This window comes from Aquarana catesbeiana, linkage group LG04 (genome assembly GCF_042186555.1).
Source record: "Aquarana catesbeiana isolate 2022-GZ linkage group LG04, ASM4218655v1, whole genome shotgun sequence".
Classification (NCBI taxonomy): Eukaryota; Metazoa; Chordata; class Amphibia; order Anura; family Ranidae; genus Aquarana; species Aquarana catesbeiana.
Genome location: NC_133327.1, coordinates 77011736 through 77034583, shown reverse-complemented (window position 1 = coordinate 77034583; position 22848 = coordinate 77011736). Strand labels below are relative to the sequence as shown.

The 22848-nt window shown below is 44.7% G+C and overlaps 1 protein-coding gene across 1 annotated transcript; it reads right to left on the bottom strand.

Annotated features, from left to right (window-relative positions):
• Positions 1-3453: 3453 nt before the first annotated feature.
• TTC32 (tetratricopeptide repeat domain 32) lies at positions 3454-22848 on the bottom strand. Its single transcript, XM_073625341.1, has 4 exons — positions 22743-22848; positions 18542-18649; positions 8070-8236; positions 3454-7134 (listed from the first exon to the last, which is right to left on the bottom strand). Exons 2-4 carry the CDS (start codon positions 18646-18648, stop codon positions 7001-7003), a joined length of 408 nt encoding a protein of 135 aa, XP_073481442.1. The 5' UTR covers position 18649; positions 22743-22848; the 3' UTR covers positions 3454-7000.

Sequence of the window (22848 nt, the reverse complement as noted above, 5' to 3'; positions counted from 1 at the left end):
ATTTCAGCGCTGTCACTATTTGAATGACAATAGCACGGTTATGCAAGAGTGTACCCAAATGAAATTTTTATAATTTTTTTTTCACACAGATAGAGCTTTCTTTTGGTGGTATTTAGTTGCTGCTGTTTTTTTTATTTTTTGTTAAATAAAACAAAAAAGTACCGAAAATTTTGAAAAAAAAACAAAACAGGTAATTTTTCTCCTTCACTGATGGGCACTGATAGGCGGCACAGATAAGGCGGCACTAATGGACACTGAGAGGTGGCACTGATGTTTACTGATGGGTGGCACTGATGGGTGACACTGATAGGCAGCACTGATCTGTGGCACTGATTATGAGACACTGATGGGCATTGATTGGCAGCACTAGTGGTCATTGATGGGTGGCACTGTGGGCACTGGCAGCTGACACTGGTGGGCACAGAAAATGCAGCAGCGGCTTTCTGTGTGAGGGACTGATGTCCCTCTGACAGAAGCTGGTGATCTGCTTTTTCTTCCCCTCACGATGACAGCGCGAGGAAAAAAAAAATACCGATTACCAAGTTTCTGTTTACATCACGTCATCAGCCGTCATTGGCTGACAGCTGATCACGTGGTAAGGGTCCGGAATCGACCCCTTACTCGGATCTGTGATCAGCCGAGTCTCTACAGACTCGGCTGATCACAGAACGCACCGCACACGACCCGCAGGGACGCCCAAACAGCGCTTGCTCTGGAGGACGTCCATGGACACCCTCCCGGCAATTAAGGCCCACGCTGTAGCCATCTTTCGGCTATAGCACGGGCGGCAAGTAGTTAAGCTGATAACACACAAACAATTTAATTTCTCATGTCTTTATTGAACACACCCATTAAACAATCACAGTGATGGAGAAAAAAGTAAGTGAACCCTTGGCATTAATAGCTGGTCAAACCTCCTTTAGCAGCAATGACTTCAAGCAAGCTCTTTCTGTAGATCTGGATCAGACCTGCACAACATTTGGGAGGGATTTTGGACCATTGTTCTTTACAAAACTGCTTCAGTTCAGACACATTGTAAGATGTCTGGTGTGAATGGCTCTCCTGAGGTCACTGCATAGTATCTCTATGGAGGTTAAAGAGGAGGTCCAGCCTGGGTGAAAAAAAAAATTAAAAGTCAACAGCTACAAATACTGTAGCTGCTAACTTTTAATATTAGGGCACCTACATGTCCAGGGAGCCCACAATGTCGGCACCCCAGCCGATCCGAAGATGGACTCCCGGTGCTGCTGCCGCCGCCATTCCTGCTAAAGGGAACCCGGCAGTGAACTGCTGGTTCCCTACTGCGTATGTGCGAAGCACATTGCACTTTCTGATTGGCCCGGCAGTGGGGGAAGAAGGAGGGGGGGCCGAACTTCCAGGAGACCGGGCCGCGGTCCCATCTCCGGAAGTGGGGAAGGGGACCCCCCCAAAAGGTGCCAAATGTGGCACTGGAGGGGGGGTGGAAGTGTATAAGCAGAAGTTCCACTTTTGGGTGGAACTCTGCTTTAAGGTCTGGGCTCTGACTGGGCCACTCCAAAAGGCACATTTCCATTTTCTGAAGCCAGTTTGTGGTGGATTTACTTCGATGTTTAGGGTCAATGTCCTGCTGCATCACCCAACTTCTACTAAACTTCAGTTGGCAGGCAGCCACCCTAACATTACCCTGTAGAATATTTTGGTAAACTTGGGAATTAATTTTCCCCTTGATGATAGCAGGTAGTCCAGGCCCCGAGGCAGTGAAGCAAGACCAAATCATGATGTTCCCTGCACCATACTTCACCATTGATGTTTTTCTGTTGGTAAGCTGTGTCCTTTTTGCACCACACATAGTGCTTAATAATCTTCCTAAACAATTCAACTTTTCATCATTCCACAAAACATTTTACCAGAACTGTTGCAGTTTGCCAAGGTGTTCTTTGGCAAACTTCAGGTGTGCAGCAATGTTTTTTGTTTTTTTTTGGGAGCACTGGCTACCTCCATGGTGTTCTGCCATGGACACCCTGCCTGTTCAAAGACTTATATATGGTAGACTCATGAACAGGAATGTTTATCAGTTCCAGTCATGTCTTCAAGCCTTTAGCTGGTACTTGTGGGTTCTTCTTTACTTCATTGAAGATTCTGCATTGTGCCTTGGGAGTCATCTTGGCTGGGCGCCCATTTCTAGAAAGAGTAGTCACGATACTAAACTGTCTCAATTTGTCTAACTGTCAATTGATGGATGCCTAAACACTTTGAGATTGCTTTGTATCCCTTTCCAGCCTTTTGCAGATCAACTACTGTTGATTAAATGTCTTCAGAGAGCTCCTTTTTGCGAGGAATGGTTCACATCAGCTAATGCTTCTTATGAATGGCAATCTTAAAATGTTTAAGTGTCTTTTATCAATGAAAGTAGCTTAAAACTATACCTCCAACCTCATCTCATTATTTGGATTGCAGGTGTCCAAACTACTGATTCCAATTAGCTTTCATTGAAGTCATTAGATTGCAGGCAGCTCCCAGATCATCCTCTCCTCTCCATGTCTGTCTGCAGATTAGACTTAACTAGACTTATGCTGGCCATACACTATACAGAAAATCGGCCGAACCCATTTTCGAAAAACGAACGTTCGACCGTGACCGCAAACGATCGTGCCATCGTATAATGACCGATAAATTGTTCAGTGGACATGAATAAATAATTTTTTGTTCGTTTTTTTACATATACCTAGTGCACACAGTTCGGACGGGAAACACATTAACCTTGCAATTTATCGTACGTTCGGCAGAAATTTTCCAAACTTCCCGTTCGTTTTTTTCCCACAAAAACGTCACAAACGATTATCGATTTGTGCCCATTAACTTGCCGAAAAACGAACGAAGTGTCTATACGAACGATTTTTGGTATAGTGTATGGCCAGCATTAGATTAGACTAGAACACCCTATTCAACTCAGGAATCATTCATCCAGGGGTTTTTTTGTGTCTACAGCTTCCAAAGTGGCAGATCCCTTGGGAGATAGGAGCGCCTACCTGAAGGGTTTCAACACCATGTTGCTGCAGAATGCCCTGAGCAGGACTAGATGATGGAGTCCTTCAGACAAAAAGCATAAAACACATCAGACTCATCTACACTATCATCTCTGTCTGGGGCTCCAGGCCCCGAAAAAGGCAATGGAAACTAAAATGAGAGTCTTCTCCAAGATCCTCTAATTTTAACAGGCATTACAAAAGAATTGCACTTCTACTTTCAAACTATGCAAGTGTCCAAACACTTTTATATTTTACAGTAAATTTGTATTGTTTTCATGCGCACTGAAATTAATTTAATTGAGTTTTTTCAACTGAAAATATAGATCTGATAAACAGTTGTGCCAACATTGTGCAACATTAAAAATTGCAAAGCAGGCAACAGAGCCTGCATATTAAATGTGCAAATATTGCTGTATGTATATAATTACAAACCATATACTAAAACTACATTTTTAAAAACATTTAATTTATATTGATTGCAATATATATGACAAGCTACTCTCTTTTACACATATCTGAAAAGGTAAAAATGAATAACATTAATTAGCTTATTACAATGGCACCTGAAAGTTGGAGATATATTAGGCAACAAATGAACCTGTCCCTGAAGTTGATGTGTTGAAAGCAGAAACAATTGGGCAAGCATAAGGATTTGAGCGATTTTAGGTTTGGTTAGACGACTGGGTCAGAGCAACTCTAAAACTGCAGCCCTTGTGGGATGTTCCAGGTCTGCAGTGGCCAGGACCTACCAAAAAGTGATTCAAGGAAGGAAAAAACAGCAACAGGTTCGTGGGTGACCAAGGCTCATTGATGCACGTGGCCCGTGTAGTCCAATCCAACAGAAAAGCTTCTGTAGCTCAAACTGCTGAAAAAGTTAATGCTGGTTTCAATAGAAAGGTGTCAGAAAGGACAGTGCATCGCAGTTTGTTGTGTATGGAGCTGCATACCCGCAGACTGGTCAGGTTGTCCATGCTGACCTGTGTCCACAGCCAAAAGCGCATACAATGGGCATGTGAACATCAGAATTGGGCTATGGAGTAATGGAAGATAGTGGCCTGGTCTGATGAATTCAAGAATGGTTCGAGGAACATAACAATGAGTCTGAGGTGTTGATTTGGCTAGATCTCAATCCAATCGAGCATCTGTGGGATGTGCTGGAAAAAGTCAGATCCATGGAGGCCCCACCTCGGCTGCTTCTGATGGCTTGGTGCCATATATCACAGCATACCATCAGAGGTCTAGTGGAGTCTATGCCTTGAGGGGTTATGGTGGGGAGGTCATAATGGTATGGCTGACCAGTGTATATTCCCTTTAAGTACAACAATAGTCAATGTGGGTAGTGCGGAAACAACTTTTTTTTCAGTCAATTGTTAAAAATTACCAGTGAAACCTCATTATGACATAAAGCAGACATATAGCATAACTTTAACATGACATACAGCATAACTTTAAAACATAATTTCCCTTTTCTATCTGTAAAAAATACAGGATGATCCTACCAGTGACAGGAACAACAGGGTGACAACGCAGATTCCCCTGCAGCAAAATTACTGCAGTTTTGCCACCCTGTTGAACACTACTCCATCATGCAGAAAGGAGTACAGTTCTAAGCGTTGTCATCAATGGCAGTCAGTGCTGGCCACAGATATCTCAATGTCTTAATGAGGTAGGTAAAAAAACAAACAAACAGAAAAAGACATCAAAAGGGCCAAGGGAACATCTGAATTGTTTTTTAGTATAGAAGGAGCATAAAGAGGAATATCCATATAGTTATTCACTATACATGGACTTTAAGCTCTGTAGTGTTAACAGGGCCCTTTAAAAAAAACTCCTGGTTGTACATTTGGCACAGTTTCAAGAATCCAGGCACCTTATATTACTTGGTGACTCCAATGGCAAAATCTCCCCCATGGCAGTTTCTAGCTTTGGATTCTTCAATCCATCCCAACACTGGAGTACCTCAGACAAGAAGGATTCAACACTTTGAAATGGTGGTAGTTCATACACAATTCTTCACTTACAGGGTCTCTTTAAATTTGCTTTGTAAGTTTATTCTTATGGATGGAATTGTGGTATGTAGCCAGCTTTCTCTTCCTGCTAAAATGACTGCCATAACATTTCTGTGTGATGACAACAGTGGATTTAAAGAAGGTCACCCTCATCTCCTTCCAATTAATATGGCTAAGTTAATTTTGAGTTGTATTCTCAAATTCACATATTAGATTTAGTTCCTTTAAAGGAATCCCTCACTGAGAAAAAAACACTGACATTGTAGTCCTCCTTCTAAAACCCCTGACCCAGAACAAGCTTGCGGCAAGTGAAGTTGGAACTCTTGATCTCCACACTGATGACTTGTAGCCACACAATCATCTTGACAGCCAGGCATCTAGCTTTTCCAGATGGAAAGTGTGGCGTTGGCAGCCTCCATATTTCTCTTCCAACATGTCTGGTTTCAGTCACTTTTTAATGAATAGGTCATTACATATTGTTCGGCTCCCTAAAGTGATACTAAAGGTTCGTTTTTTATTTGTTTAAAATAACAAACATGTCATACTTACCTCCACTGTGCAGCTTGTTTTGCACAGAGTGGCCCCGAACATCCTCTTCTGGGGTCCCTCGGCGGCTCTCACGGCTCCTCCCCGCATCAGATAACCCCCTAGGAGAAGTGCTCTCTCGAGGGGGTTACCTTGCGGGCGCGTTCCCAAGTCCAGCATTTGTGTCCATAGACATGAATCCCGAACTCGGCCCCGCTCCCCAGCGCCCGCATCATTGGATTTGATTGACAGCAGCGAGAGCTGTGCTGCCATCAATCCATTCAATCAGGACCCCAGACACCGGATTTTGCTGGTATGCTCGTCCCCGGGACGAGATAGAGGGGGTACAGCTAAGTAAAACGGGGGCTCGGGGGGGGGTGCAGCATTACAGGAGGTTTTTCACCTTAATGCATAGAATGCATTGAAGTGAAAAACCTTAAAGGTTAACAACCCCTTTAACTAAGCTCGTAGCTTCAAATTAAAAAGAGAGGTAGCATAACATGGCTCTTTCTTCTGGAATTGAAGGTCCAGTGTAACGTATTATTACGGTTACCACATTCATTATTATTATTGTTTCAATCCGGCCCATAACTGATTTCAATTATTTACTTGATGGCTCCTATGTCGCAATCTAAATAAAAGTAATCTCCAAAGTAGTACTGATTATCTAACCTTGGAGTCTCACCTCTCATGCGGCAATCTTCATAATAAATCAAATTAAAAACGTAACTAATTATTGACTAGAGCAGGGGGACAGAGATGGAAATGCACACCCTCCATTGAAGTCCGATTCACTCTACAGTATTGCGGTAACATGCAAATATGTGTAAGTGTGGTGTGTGTGTGTATAAACATGACTCACTGTGGTGCCATTCATTTTGAATGCTACCCCAATACATTTACCAGCGTACCACAATGCATGTGTGTTTTAGAGTACCTCACCACACACATGAAGCATCTGTGCATTGTGCCAGGTGCAATAAAACCTGCATCTGTGCATTGTGGCGTGTTGGCGGTCCATTAAAAAAAATAATAAATATGGTCCTAAAATAATGGATTTATAACGCAATGCAAATATTTGAATCTGGCCTCCATAAATATAACAAGCTGGTGGGGAATTAAAAGGTCAGCCCTAGAGATGGGCTTATGCATGTTCGAAATCACACATGCCCGATCCCGCCAGAAAGCCGCACTGCACAAAGCTAATCACAGGCAGTGAGACATTTCCCGATCTGTGCAGCTGCAAACCAGGAAATGTCTCACTGCCTGTGATTTGTGCTGTGCAGTGTCGGCTTCTTGGCGAGATTGGGCATGTGGGATTTCGAACATGCCCGAGCCCATCTCTAGTCAGCACCAGTTTAAATTTTGGGTGGAACAACCCTCTATGTCATCTCTGCATAATATGTCCAGGTGTGCATAAAATACAATCACACCAGTATCAAGCAAATCTATCGTTATTTAGATTCCAGAAAGCCTCTTCCTTTTCTCTTCCTTGTCCAGCATACTTTGCTGTAGGCTGATCTTTGCATCTTCAAACTGAGGGTTTAGCTGTAATACTTTCTGGAAGTCCTTTATGGCCTCATCAAAAAATCCTGTCAAAAAAAAAGTAAACAAAAAATAGAGTGAGGTCAAAAGATTGAAACGTCAGAGAAAAGATAGGTGTGAACATAGGGTAAAACCTATGTGTTTTTAGTGCGTTTTGCAGTTTGCAGAAACGCACTACAGTCCATTTAACATGGTTTCCTATTGTACTAGTTACATAGTAGGTGAGGTTGAAAAAAAGACGCAAGTCCAACCTATGTGTGTGATTATGTGTCAGTATTACATTGTATATCCCTGTATGTTGCGGTCGTTCAGGTGCTTATCTAATAGTTTTTTTAAACTATCGATACTCCCTGCTGAGACCATCGCCTGTGGAAGGGAATTCCACATCCTTGCCCCTCTTACAGTAAAGAATCCTTTACGTAGTTTAAGGTTAAACCACTTTTCTTCTAATTTTAATGAGTGGTCACTTGTCTTGTTAAACTCCCTTCCGCAAAAACGGTTTATCCCTATTGTGAGCTCACCAGTACGGTCTTTGTTGTTCTGCAAAAGCTAGAGGGCCACAGGTTGAGCACTTATGCACTAAAGCAATGCAGGTTCACACTGGGATGGCTTCAAAGTCGCCCGATTTTGAAGCCTCCCCATACAGCACGACTTCAGCGTGGCTTGCAAACGACTTCTGTAATAGAAGTCAATGCAAATCGCTCTGAAGTCGCCCCCAAAAAGGTACAGGAACGGTTAAAACGATTCCATTGCACTGCATGGAGCGCGACTTGTCAGGCAGCTAAGCCAGCTGACAGGTCGCCTCAGTGTGAACCGAGCCTGATGGCTAGGAGTTTCAGTAAAGCAGTATGATAAGCAGAACTGTGTGATGCTTCAATCAGGTCTGTGTGTTCTGCCATACAGACAGATCAGGTCACAAGATTCCGGCACTCTCACACAGGCTAATAACTCTTAAGCAGACACAAACTCCAGCAGCACCAACCTAAACGATACAGGACCAAGCCCCTGTTGTAATAGGGCACGTCGAAATTAGGGCTCACTCGTATCGCCTCTGTGTAGTCATCCATTGCTTCATAGAAGTCAACCCGGAAATACTTAATTTGCCCTCTGTTATTGTAGGCGGTCGCTAGATCTTCAGAGCTGCATTTGCTTCAGAAAACAAACAAAAAGGAAATTACTTTAAAAGAAAAAAAAAAAACAGAGAGTGAAAAGAGAAGATAGTTGGAGACAGTGGGAGAATCAAAGAAAGGACAGATTTATAACAACCCGAGAAGACAGTGTACTCCCAATCATCATAAATAATTTTATATTATGACATCATAACAGCAGGCAGCGCTGGGAGTGCTGGCCTTGTGTGACTGGACAAATGCTGAATATGTAGGTGCAGCTGAAAAAAAAAGACATACAACATTAAATCCTTCTATCTTAACCTTTACAAGCCATTAAATGCTAAAAAAAAATATTTTCCAAATCACATCAATCTAAAAACACTCCCTCTTGAAGAAATTGTTTAACTAGTAAATCACATTTTTGGTAGGAGTGTTGTAATTTATGGAGGAACCATACAAAGAAGACTTTGGCTATAATAAACCACTCTGGCCTTATTTCACAGGGGAGTCAAAGACAGCAGGATCATTTGAAAAGCTAAACTCAAAAACTAGACGTCACCTTTTTTAAATGAAGGACAGCCATTTACTGACCTATTCAAACCTGCCGCATGTTTTACAATAACTGGAATAACTTAAGGAATCCTAAAAATAATTTTCAGGATCTGGGGGAACGCCTGCTAAAACCAAATCATTGGTTAGTGGGAAAAAAATCCTCTTACATTGGTGGTCAGTGGGAAGAATGCCCAATTTACAGCAGTGGTAAAAGTGCCACCCTTACAGACAGTGGAAAAAAGATCACTGGTGTCATGAAACTTGTTCTGCCAAGTAGTATTGTACCCAGAAGTATGCAGGCACCATCAGATGGGAGGTCAATCAGCCACAGCTCAAAGAACCCCTAGCAACCTCTGAAGGAACCCTGGTTGAGAATGGCTGGTCTACCCACACACATGCTGAATAGGGATGCCGAGGACTTTGCCTCATCTGAAGTGCTTACCCTGATCTGTATCAGGTCCACTGAGAGGGCCAAATCTTACAGATGAAGGTGGTCTGGGCAGGAGCTGGACACCCATATCATTTACGGGACAACAGCAGTGATCATGTCACAACCATACACATTAGGCCCTCAAATGACCACATACCAGCTGTCTCAGATCTGAGAGGACATCTCTCAGAATCTCAGAATCGAAAGTCAGACACAAGGGTTCATTTACTAAAACTGGAAGAGTGCAAAATCTGGTGCAACTCTGCATGACAGCCAATCAGCTTCCAACTTCAGCTTGTTCAATCAAGCTTTGAGAATAAAACCTGGAAGCTGATTGGTTTCTATGCAGAGCTCAGGGCCGTCTTTAGCGCAGGGCAAACGGGGCACTTGCCCTGGGCCCAATCTTTGTTGGGGGGCCCACGCTAGCTGTGAATTGGGGCCCCGATCACAGCTTTGCAGAGCGCACAGAGGACACGGGAGGATGTATTCCTCGCTAGCCAGCTGAGAGGGGCGGGGCCGGGAGCTCCACTGACGCTCTGACCCCGCCCACGTGCAGCCTGTGTACTCGGAAAAGAGCTTCTGTAGTGAGAGCCAGTGATCGGAGTGCGAGTGTCAGTGGAACTTCCGGCCCCGCCCCTCTATACAGGCTGGTGAATACAGAGGTCCGGGGGCGGGGCCGGGAGCTCCAATGACACTCCCACTCCGATCACTGGCTCTCACTACAGGCGCTCTATTCCCAGTACACAGGCTGCGGGGTCAGAGCGTCAGTGGAGCTCGTGGCCCCGCCCCTCTCAGCTGGCTAGCGCGGAATACATCCTCCCATGTCCTCTGTGTGCTCTGCAAAGCTGTCATCGGGGCCCCAATTCACGGGTGATGTGGGCCCAGGGCCCGCCCAACAAAGCATCAGTGGAGCTCCCAGCTGCTTTAGTGAGAGCAGAGAGTGGAAGCCCCGCCCACAGTCCGGAATGTATGTAGTAAGTTTGGCTGGCCAGGTATGTCCTTACACCCATAGAATGCCTGACTGTTTAAACCCTGAGCTGTGTTATTCAACTGTAAAGCTGTGCATTGCTGAAAGTTCTCTGACCATCCCCTGTATAATGTCCGCAGTCTCTGATTGTCTCCTGCAGTATGTCCGCAGTCTCTGGTAATCTCCTGCAGTATGTCCGCAGTCTCTGAGTGTCTCCTGCAGTATGTCCGCAGCCTCTGAGTGTCTCCTGCAGTATGTCCGCAGCCTCTGAGTGTCTCCTGCAGTATGTCCGCAGCCTCTGAGTGTCTCCTGCAGTATGTCCGCAGCCTCTGAGTGTCTCCTGCAGTATGTCCGCAGCCTCTGAGTGTCTCCTGCAGTATGTCCGCAGCCTCTGAGTGTCTCCTGCAGTATGTCCGCAGCCTCTGAGTGTCTCCTGCAGTATGTCCGCAGCCTCTGAGTGTCTCCTGCAGTATGTCCGCAGCCTCTGAGTGTCTCCTGCAGTATGTCCGCAGCCTCTGAGTGTCTCCTGCAGTATGTCCGCAGCCTCTGAGTGTCTCCTGCAGTATGTCCGCAGCCTCTGGTAATCTCCTGCAGTATGTCTGCAGTCTCTGATTGTCTCCTGCAGTATGTCTGCAGTCTCTGATTGTCTCCTGCAGTATGTCCGCAGCCTCTGAGTGTCTCCTGCAGTATGTCCGCAATCTCTGATTGTCTCCTGCAGTATGTCCGCAGTCTCTGGTAATCTCCTGCAGTATGTCCGCAGTCTCTGGTAATCTCCTGCAGTATGTCCGCAGTCTCTGATTGTCTCCTGCAGTATGTCCGCAGTCTCTGATTGTCTCCTGCAGTATGTCCGCAGCCTCTGAGTGTCTCCTGCAGTATGTCCGCAGCCTCTGAGTGTCTCCTGCAGTATGTCCGCAGCCTCTGGTAATCTCCTGCAGTATGTCTGCAGTCTCTGATTGTCTCCTGCAGTATGTCTGCAGTCTCTGATTGTCTCCTGCAGTATGTCTGCAGTCTCTGATTGTCTCCTGCAGTATGTCCGCAGCCTCTGAGTGTCTCCTGCAGTATGTCCGCAATCTCTGATTGTCTCCTGCAGTATGTCCGCAGTCTCTGGTAATCTCCTGCAGTATGTCCGCAGTCTCTGATTGTCTCCTGCAGTATGTCCGCAGTCTCTGATTGTCTCCTGCAGTATGTCCGCAGTCTCTGATTGTCTCCTGCAGTATGTCCGCAGTCTCTGATTGTCTCCTGCAGTATGTCCGCAGTCTCTGGTAATCTCCTGCAGTATGTCCGCAGTCTCTGAGTGTCTCCTGCAGTATGTCTGCAGTCTCTGATTGTCTCCTGCAGTATGTCTGCAGTCTCTGATTGTCTCCTGCAGTATGTCTGCAGTCTCTGATTGTCTCCTGCAGTATGTCCGCAGCCTCTGAGTGTCTCCTGCAGTATGTCTGCAGTCTCTGATTGTCTCCTGCAGTATGTCTGCAGTCTCTGATTGTCTCCTGCAGTATGTCCGCAGCCTCTGAGTGTCTCCTGCAGTATGTCCGCAGTCTCTGATTGTCTCCTGCAGTATGTCCGCAGTCTCTGATTGTCTCCTGCAGTATGTCCGCAGTCTCTGATTGTCTTCTGCAGTATGTCCACAGTCTCTGAACCTCTCCTGTAGCATGTGTATTAATGTGCCCCTTTACTTGCTCAATTATTTGGGATTGCTCCACTGCTCAGTGAGAGGTAATGATGTGCATGAACCTCTAGCAACCAATCAGCAAACAGTAGTGATCTGCTTTAATCTCTAGCAACCAATCAGTAAGTGCTAATGATGTGCTGTAACCCCTAGCAACCAATTAGTGAGCGCTAATAATGTACATTAACCTCTAGCAACCAATCGGCAAGCAGAAATTATGTGCTGTAACCTCTAGAAACCAGCCATTGAGCAGTAATGATAGGCTGTAACCTCTGGCAAACAATTGCAATCGCTGCGTGATCTGCTGCAGTAAACTGATTTTGAGTCTACCTGCTATTTTTTGTATGTCTCAGAATGGAGGGGGGGCCCCAAGAAAATGTTTGCCCAGGGCCCAATCAAAATTAAAGACGGCCCTGGCAGAGCTGCACCATTTTTTGCACTCTCCAGTTTTAGTAAATCAGACCCACAGTTCCCATGGGCCCATTAACACTAAGGAGATCTAAAATGTATGTTCTCTGTACACAATCGACATGCAAGTTGGAATCCTTAAAGAGTATCTGTCTCCAAATACATAAACCAAATGTATTGTTGCACATGTTCCTGTAACATCAAAAAGTTTAATCCTTCATGTCACACTGTATTTTATGATATTTACTAAAGCCTAGCACACACAATCAGAAGATTGGATGAAAAATGCCGCTTTTGGAGCAATCGTCTGAAAATTTGATTGTTAGTAGAGCCAATTTAAGACTTGCATACAAAAAAAAAAACAGACGATCATTCATAAAAATATTCTTATGTGTACAAGGCTTTAGGATAATGACGTGTTCTGTACAGTGCTGTGAGGTGTCAGGGATGCTATAGGTGCCTATAAAATCCAGACATGCTTTGTAGAACATAAGTAACCTCTGGACTATGCACTGTGCTTTCACATTCCTCTACTGTAAAGCTAGTTAGATTATAACTTTGTGTCAGGCATGATAAAAGGGACTGAAATGGAAACAAATGGTTTTATGAATCTGCACTTGGAAATGTTTACTTGGGACACAAATCTAGCACATATACACATTTTTTGGCACATACTATAAAAACATGGTTATACAGGGTACTACTGTACGACACTATTAGCTTGTGTGAAATGCTTGCTCTGGAAATGACACGTGGCATTGGGAAATGCCTTCAACACTTGAAAACAATAAAGGGCCTCAAGTGCGGCCCCTCCAACTTCCAGAGGTCCACATGGTAGCAGCTAGTTTTCATATGTTGAATTAAATTGCATCAAGTTAGGCAGCCCATTCATAATAAATGGAACACACCGCGCTGCGTAAACTGTTGGCGCTATATAAATCCTGTATAATAATATAATAATAGCATAAAAATTTTGATCCTGCTGTTTTTTTGTCTTTTTTTGACACACACTAAGAAAATGGGAATTATTAAAGTAGAACTATAGGCAAACCTTTTTTATTCCCAATTTTGGATAGATCAAGGGAGGGTTATAACCCGTCAGATTTTTTCTTTTTTGCCATCTGTGTCCCATTTACCTTCACTTCCTATCCCATAGCCAAACAGGAAGTGAGAGTAAACCCCTGCAAATTAAGCGAATTCCTTGGGGACCCCCAGGTCACCAGAACTAGTGTCCTCATTGGAAGACTTTTCCCTATTAGGCCCCTTTCACACGTGCGGTCAGTGTGTCTGTAATTCAGCCATCCATTTTCGGATGAAATATGGACATACATGCATCCCTATGGGATAGCGGGTGTCAGCGGATGAACATCCACTGACACCCAATATCATCCGTCCCTGCTATGGTCCGATTCTGCAGACGGAGGAAAATCGTATTTTTCTATCTGTCTGCAGAGCGGATCGGATGAACGCGGACAGACGGTCTGTGTTCATCTGATCCCCCCATAGGGGAGAGCGGAGATCTGACAGGGCGGTCCCTGCACAGTGTGCAGGGACCGCCCTGTCATCTGCCGGCTCAGCGGGGATCAACGGAGCGATCCCTGCTGAGCAAGCGGATGTTCACGGGGCGGATCCGTCCCGTGTGAAAGGACCCTTACTTTTCTGGGAACAACCCAAAATTTGGGAATTTCTTTTACTTTCTCTTTCAATGATAATGGTGGACAGGAGGGGGCAGGGGGCACAGACAGCAATAAAAGCTGACAGATGTTCTAATCCATCTCCACTCTATCCAAAACAAAAAAGTTTTGCTTTTAGTTATACTTTAACTTCCCATCATTGATACCAGTGGCAGTAATAACTCCCAGCATTGGTATCAGTGGCCACAATGCTAACTCCCTACACTGGTATTAATGACCATAATAATAACCCTCAGCACCGGCATAAGCAACCACAGTAATAACTCCAACACTGGTGTCAGTGACAGCCATCGTCCACAGTATTGATGTCAAGGGCCGCAATTAAAAATCTCCAGAATTGGTGCCAGTGTCTAAAATAATAACCCCTAGCTTTGGTGTCAACGACAACAGTAATAACCGCCACATTGGTCATCAGTGGCAGTGCTGTATCAATCCCCAATCATCTGTAGTCAGTGGCAATGCTACTGCCACTTAAAGTTTTGAACACAAAATCTAAAATGTAATATATTGCAGCTTACCAGTCATTAGATGTGGTGGCTGCATTATATTTCTTTTTTTAGGCTTTTATCTCTGTTTTCACCTGGTGATCCGGTCAGTAACACACATCCTGTACTGAAGTGCCCACACTATGGATGAAGGAGCACAGGGGGCACCTCTGGACAACAGTATTGATAGTCTAAGGGGAGGGCAGTGTTAGATGTACTGGCAAATTTAGATACAGTAACAAACTGAAACCAAACACTAGCTTACACTTTATAAGCTGCAAAGTTTTTTCCTTTTCGGATAAAGGCTTTATAAAGATAAATAAAACCGATCATTGTAATCGCCCCTTTCAGTGTTGAATGGTTTGCCTCATGCCTGTTACTGATACACCTGAAAGAGAGTTTGTTCTTTTGAAAAACAACAGACTTACCTGCCAGATCGATAGAGGTGATAATAACTGTAAGCGCTTATACAGAAGATGCATACAATCCTGGGGGTATATAAAAATTAGCCAGGCATACAGTCCATGGCCATAGTAGTGGCAGTCCAGGGTTTAATACAGTCTCTGATCGTTCAAGATGTGAAGGGCTGGCTAGTGGGATGGTTGGTCCTAAAGGCGGCTGCTGTCCTCAGAGAGCTGACTCTGTGGTATTGCAAGAGGGGGTGGAGAAAAGGAAGCGCCACCTGAATGCAGTATTAATGTAAGAATTTAATGACATAAAAAATAAACACTTACAGGAAAGACAAATTAAAAAGGCTCATCTGTGAGTAGGCAGTGTATATCTTCCTCAATTTCCAGTCCGGAAGTTGTATCAGCGTTGTAGGGCTGCAGATGGAGGCTTGTAGCTTGTATCTCTTCCTGTGGCCGTCAGGGAGAAGCTGGGACCGGCGTGGAACGCACAGCTACAAGCCTCCATCTGCAGACCTACAACGCTCATACAACTTCCGGACTGGAAATTGAGGAAGATATACACTGCCTACTCACAGATGAGCCTTTTTAATTTGTCTTTCCTGTAAGTGTTTATTTTTTATGTCATTAAATTCTTACATTAATACTGCACTCAGGTGGCGCTTCCTTTTCTCCACCCCCTCTTGCATTACCTGCCAGATCACCAGATGAAAAAAGAAGAAAGAAGTCCTAAAAAAAGAAAACAAGTGTAGCCACCACATCTAAGAATTGGTAAGCTGCAATATAATAAATGTTTGCTTTTGAGCTTAATACTGCTTGGGATGCCGTGGGCCATACAGAGGGAGCTGGTGGGCTGTGTGTTGGACAACAGGACACCAACAACTGGATCACTAAGAGTGCATTCACTTAATCAAATAGTGTCACTGCCTTGCTGGTCCTAGTAGGGTGTTGCTCTTTAACACCTTGGCACCCCAGGTGATTTGGAACTACATTTCCCATGATGCTCATGTGCTCTGCAGTGTAGTTGAGCATCATGGGAAATGTAGTTCCAAAACATTTGGGGTGCCAAGGTTCGCCATCACTGCTCTATAGCCTCTCGCTTGCTGTATTCAAGATTCTGCTTCAGCCAGTTAAGGAGCAATGCTGTAGCAGCAGATGAGTGCCCTTTTTAGCATTCCTGCTACAAGCAACAGGATGGCTACAGCCCTCTAAGTGACATGAGAGAAGTATGGGGGCTGCCATTACTGTCCTTTTGAAAAAGTTGTTTGGCTGTGTCTCATATAAAAAACTTCATAGACTTGGCATAAGAACGATGTAAATGAAGGATAAAAAAGTGGGTGTGGCGCTGTCCTGAAAATACTAATATCAAAAGAGGCTGCTTTGTGAAAAATGATTAGCTGTGAGTGGGGGGAGGGGAAAAAATGGGGGGGGGGGGGTAGGGGAAAAAATGTGGGGGGGGGGGGGGGGATGAGGAGGGGAAGAGAAATAGGGAAGGGAGGGAAGAGGACAGAGGACGTCTACGGGAGCGTGACCCTTGCCTCACCTCCCCTCCTTTTATACTGTGCGGTGTGTAACGTGCGCTTGCGTTCCACAAGACTCCGGCGGCCATTTTGTCTAGGGTATTGCAGACCGAAGTCCGCGGCCATTTTCCCTATGATTTTTGCGGACCGAAGCTGCGTCACAACTAGCTATGAAGTGACCATTTGCCTGGATTAGGCAGACCAAAGCCCGCGGCCATTTTCCTATGGTTTTTGTAAACCAAGACCTCATCGCAAAGGGCTATAGAGTGACACCATACAACCAAGTATGCCATCTGTGTTTGTGTCACCAATGTTCCAATACAATAAGTGTGTTAAATTTTTTTGTGACCAAATACTGCTAATTATGCTGCACAATATAACCGGATGCTTATTACTGCCTGACGATATACACAACGATATACACAACAAATAGTTAAAAATGAAAAATGAAAAATAAGAACGATGTAAACAAGTGTCAGAATCAGGTACAGACAGCAGTGAAGCCAAAGCATCACAGCCAGGAAATTTCAGATTCTCAAAAGGCATGTTCAGCAATGGCAGCCTCCACTACTCTCTCATGGCAGAGTCTCTCTCTAAAGAGATCGTAAAGGTTTTTTCTTTTTTTTTTTTTTTTTTTTTACAAAAAAAAACATGTCTATACTTACCTGCAATGGGATTGTGCAGAGTGGCCGCGAACCTCCTCTTCTCTGGTCCCCCCTTGCGCTCATGTTCCCTCCTCTCTGTCCAGGGCCCCCCATGGGAAGTGGCTTCCCATGGGGGCACTCATGCGTGCTTGCTCCCCAGCCCCACTGTTGTGTCCATTGACACAGACACTCGTCCCCGTCCGCTGTTCCCTCGTAACTGGTTTTCATTGACAGCACTGGAAGCCAATGGCTCCCGATGCCCCACCAATGCTAGTGAGATCGGGAAGTTAGGGGAGAGAAGAGCTGCAGATGTGCACAGCCCTGGATAGAATGAGGGATGCGTGGGGGATGCTGATGCCTAAACATGTTTTTACCTTAAAATGTTACTAAACCCAGAACAGTAAAATCAGTCTATCTATACAGTAAAGAATGCTTGTTATACTCACTGTGGAACCTAATGGGTTAATCCCCTGCATTGTGCAAAAAGGCTGTTTGATCCTGTCTTCTCTGACCCTCCCTTTGTTCCAGTGTCTCCAACTCATCTCCGGATAGTACAGAGGGTAGGGGACAAGCTGCACATGCTCAGTTGGTGTGTATTGCTAGAGAGTTTTTTTATTTTCTTGGGAGAGTAAATGTGATCAGCACAGGGCCAATCAGCACTGTCCAGACAGAGGGTCTGGGGTCCTGCAGTCTTATAGGACAGTGAGAGCAGAATGAAAACTTCTCCCACAAGCTTTAACCAGCCAATGATAGAAGTCATAAGACTGCTCTAACTGCTGATGAGAAAAGGTATGTAGCAGTTTTTATTTACTAAAACAATTGCATTTCCATCTTCTAGTACTGCGGGAGACCAGATATAGTGAATACAGGGTTTAGTAACACTTTAAGGCACATTTGTCAAACACACGGCCCATGGGCCGAAATCCGGCGCCCCAGGCCATTTCATCTGGCCCTTACACGTCTCCTGCAGCTGTGGCAAGCCCCTTCATCTCCACCACCACCTTTTCTCAGCAATCGGTAGCAGAGATGAGGACAGCTCTCCTCCTCCAGATCCTGCGCCTTTCTGTGCAGCCGCGGAGAGGGTCCTCTCTGTGCAGCCACAGCACCCCCTCGTCTCCACCTCCCTTGGTCTCAGCATTCAGCAGACTCAGGCAGCTGACTCCCACACTTTCTGTTTCCTAGAGCCTACCCCAGTTTCTTCCAAGAAGCAGGTAAGTGGGGTGCACTGTGGTGTAAGGGAGGTTTCAGGGCTCTTGAATTCTGATGATAGGGGGGGACTCTTGACATCTGATGTAAGGGGGGGTGGGTTGCTCTGACATCTAGTCTTTAAGATACAACTGGCCCTTTGAGGGCAACCATAATGCTGATGCGGCCCATGATAAAATGGGAGTTTGAGACCCCTGCTTTAAGGCAAGGAATGCATTAGGGTAAAAAAGTTTTGACTTTAGAACCACTTTAATACTAGATCACTACAAACAGGTAAATAGTGACAAATTCCTGGGGTTGTCAGTTTTCTTATAGTCCTAGGTTTTCTTTGAGCATATTCAGCTTGTAGATGATGTGTGCTCTCACCTCTTTTGTGTGCAGCGGTCTATGATTTTCCCATACAGATCCTCAGCCACATCCAGATGACGTTTCTCTAGCTCTTCATTGGCTGTCTGCAGCAGACTATGCTCCATTCTGAAAGAAAGCAGAATTCCAAGATTAATTTGAATATTTTCTTTGGTATGTGCAGATGTGAAACCTTAATATTACATACTGCTAGAGAAGTACAGCACAGTGATTTGGTGATTAGCACTACTGTCTGGCAGTGTTGTTATTCTTGGTTTAATTTCCACAACTGTCTCTGCATGCAGTGAAAGTGTTGCGCTGATGATGATTTAAATGGAATAGGTGATAAAAATACTAAATGTGTTTGAATGCCAAGTATATGAGAGGATGAGAATATATCAGAAAAATACCAGTCAGTACAAGTCCTCATATACAGTGGGGAGAACAAGTATTTGATACATTGCCGATTTTGCAGGTTTTTGTAGAGGTCTGTAATTTTTATCATAGGTACTCTTCAACTGTGAGAGAGAGAATCTAAAACAAAAATCCAGAAAATCACATTGTATGATTTTTAAATAATTAATTTGCATTTTATTGCATGACATAAGTACTTGATACATCAGAAAAGCAGAACTTAATATTTGGTACAGAAACCTTTGCTTGCAATTACAGAGATCATACATTTCCTGTAGTTCTTGACGAGGTTGGCACACACTGCAGCAGGGATTTTGGCCCACTCCTCCATACAGACCTTCAGGTTTCGGAGCTGTCGCTGGGCAATACAGACTTTCAGCTCCCTCCAAAGATTTTTTTTATTGGGTTCAGGTCTGGAGACTGGCTTGGCCACTCCAGGACCTTGAGATGCTTCTTACGAAGCCACTCTTTAGTTGCCCTGGCTGTGTGTTTCGGGTCGTTGTCATGCTGGAAGACCCAGCCAAGACCCATCTTCAATGCTCTTACTGAGGGAAGGAGGTTGTTGGCCAAGATCTCACGATACATGGCCCCATCAATCCTCCCCTCAATACGGCGCAGTCGTCCTAGCCCCTTTGCAGAAAAGCAGCCCCAAAGTATGATGTTTCCACCTCCATGCTTCACGGTTGGGATGGTGTTCTTATAGTTGTATTCATCCTTCTTCCTCCAAACAGGGCGAGTGGAGTTTAGACCAAAAAGCTCTATTTTTGTCTCATCAGACCACATGACCTTCTCCCATTCCTCCTTTGGATCCCTAGAGGTCATTGGCAAACTTCAGACGGCCTGGACCGTGCGTGCGCTGCAAGATTTTAATCCATGACGGCGTAGTGTGTTACTAATGGTTTTCTTTGAGACTGTGGTCTCAGCTCTCTTCAGGTCATTGACCAGGTCCTGCCGTGTAGTTCTGGGCTGATCCTTCACCTTCCTCATGATCATTGATGCCCCACGAGGTGAGATCTTGCATGGAGCCCCAGACCGAGGGAGATTGACCGTCATCTTGAACTTTTTCCATTTACTAATAATTGCGCCAACAGTTGCCTTCTCACCAAGCTGCTTACCTATTGACCTGTAGCCCATCCCAGCCTTGTGCAGGTCTACAATTTTATCCTTGATGTCCTTACACAGCTCTCTGGTCTTGGCCATTGCGGAGAGGTTGGAGTGGGTTTGATTGTGTGGACAGGTGTCTTTTATACAGGTCATGAGTTCAAACAGGTGCAGTTAATACAGGTAATGAGTGGAGAACAGGAGGGCTTCTTAAAGAAAAAATAACAGGTCTGTGAGAGCCGGAATTCTTACTGGTTGGTAGGAGATCAAATACCTATGTCATGCAATAAAATGCATATTAATTATTTAAAAATCATACAATGTGATTTTCTGGATTTTTGTTTTAGATTCCGTCTCTCACAGTTGAAGAGTACCTATGATAAAAATTACAGACCTCTACAGTAAGTAGGAAACCTGCAATGTATGAAATACTTGTTCTCCCCACTGTAGGAACACACAGAACAATCTGGTGCTTAATTAAGTAAGTAATGAAAATCAGTCCAAAAATCCTGTACAAAGTCCTCCAAATAAATATCTCCAAATAACAAACTTCATATAATACTTCAATCTTCCATGGTAAGTACTTCCCATACCGGTGTAAAATAAACAATAGTGCTCATATATAAACACCATGTGCCACCATCAGGCTCCCAAAACCCTCACCTCCAACACAAAGAAGTAAGGCATGTATTAAACAGACATTACAAACCCTCAGCTCCTTATTCTCAGTACACACGGGCTGAATGCCGGGCGACATCAGCCGACACTCGGCCCATGTGTATGTATCTGTCAGACGTGCATGCTGGAAAAACAGCAGCCAACCAGCTCCCAAATAGAGCTCTCAGCCAATGGCAGAGAGCGCTGACCGTAGTGTTCTGGTGGGCGGGGCCATCCCCCTGTCAGAACAAAATAGCTCAGGATTGATGTACTAACACTGGATTGTTAGTACAGCAGCTCTGACCTGAGCTGACAGTTTTTTTTTTCCTTCAACTCAAAAATCTGATAGTGTGTACCAGGTCTTGGGTTAGGACCCCTTCAGCCTCCTGTCCACTGGGGTCTCTCTTGGTGCACTTGCCAGTACCTCCGGGGATGCGGTTCCTTTATGATCCCGAAGCATTCATGCGGCCATTATGCATTGGTCTGTGGTGCCACTTGGGAAGCTAAACCAGGTTTCTTTGCTCATGTCTCTGCCTTTGGGCCGTTCTCAGAGTCCTACATTGCAAATAGCACTCAGAACAAGCTTCTGGCACTGGAGGTACTTGACATGTGACACTGTACCCAAATAAAATGTATGTCTTTTTTTCCCCCACAAATAGAGCTTTCTTTTGGGGGTATTTGATCACCACTGCGATTTGTTTTTTGCACTATAAACAAAAAAAAGTGTGTCAATTTAAAAAAAAAAAAATATATATTTTTTACTTTCTGCTATAAAACATATTCAATAAAAAAAATGTAAAAAATCAAATTTCTTCAACAATTTAGGTCAATATGTATTCTGCTACATACTTTTGGTAAAAAAAAACAATAAGTATATAGTGATTGGTTTGCGCAAAAGTTACAAACCATGGGATAGATTTATTAATTTTTTATGTACTAGTAATGGCGGTGATCAGCAACTTATAGCGGGGCTGCGACATTGCTGCAGACATTCGGGACACTGACACTATTTGGGGACAAGTGACACTAATACAGTGATCAGTGCTAAAAATATGCACTGTCACTGTGCTAATGACACTGACAGGGAAGGAGTTAACATCAGGGGCGATCAAAGGGTTAACTGTGTGCCTAGCCAGTGTTTTAGTACCGTGGGGGAGGTGCTTGTACTGGGGGAAGACATAGATCCATGTCCCTGCTTTGCAGAGACACAGGATCCAGGTCTTCCCTCCAGTCAGAATGGCGATCTGCCTTGTTTACATAGGCAGATTGCCGTTCTGCTTGTGTGCAGGGTGATCGGCGGGTGCCGGCGGACATTGAGTCTGCGGTACCCACCGTTGCGCTCCTGCTGTGTCTGATCACAGTGGGAGAAACCCGCTGGCGGCAGGAATGCGTGTGCCCTACCTGGAAGTGCCAACACACCTTTATTTATATGATCCAGTGTTCTGTCAAAAGAGCAGTAATTGCAGATTTTTGCAGAACACCGGCAGCATATACACTACGGTACACAATATAATGAGTGGATATTGTTAGTCCGCTCGCTGCTAACCAACAACATGGCTGCCTGCAAGGCGGCGACAATTTAAGAAAAAATTTTTTGTCAAAACAGCCAACTTGTGTACCGTAGTGTATATGCTGCCTGCCGGGTATGTGACAAGTCCTCTTTATGCCATTTAAATGACAGGTCCTCTTTATACCATATAAGCGACAGCCCTGTTTATGCCATCTAAGTGGCAGGTCCTCTTTATGCCATATAAATGACAGGTCCTCTTTATGCCATATAAATGACAGGTCCTCTTTATGCCATATAAAAGACAGGTCCTCTTTATATCATAAAACCTCCATTCCACACACTGGGGTGAATAGAGGAAGTGAAGGAAGAGACAAGCAGAGCCTTTCCCAGGACCTGGTCTTCATACCCGGCAGTAGGACTCAGTAACAGTCGGATGAATACTATGAACACATTGTACAGGAAGTACAGGCAACTTATACAGATACCCCAGAGGTCCCTTTACAATGGTATCCATGGAAACACACAGACCCCACAACTTACGCGGCTATGCCCGACAGCGCAACCTCGTCACGTGACTGGCCCGGGCCCGCGCTTCAGGAGGAGCGCGCCTGACCACGTGGGGGGTAGGCGGGACTTTTAAAGAGAC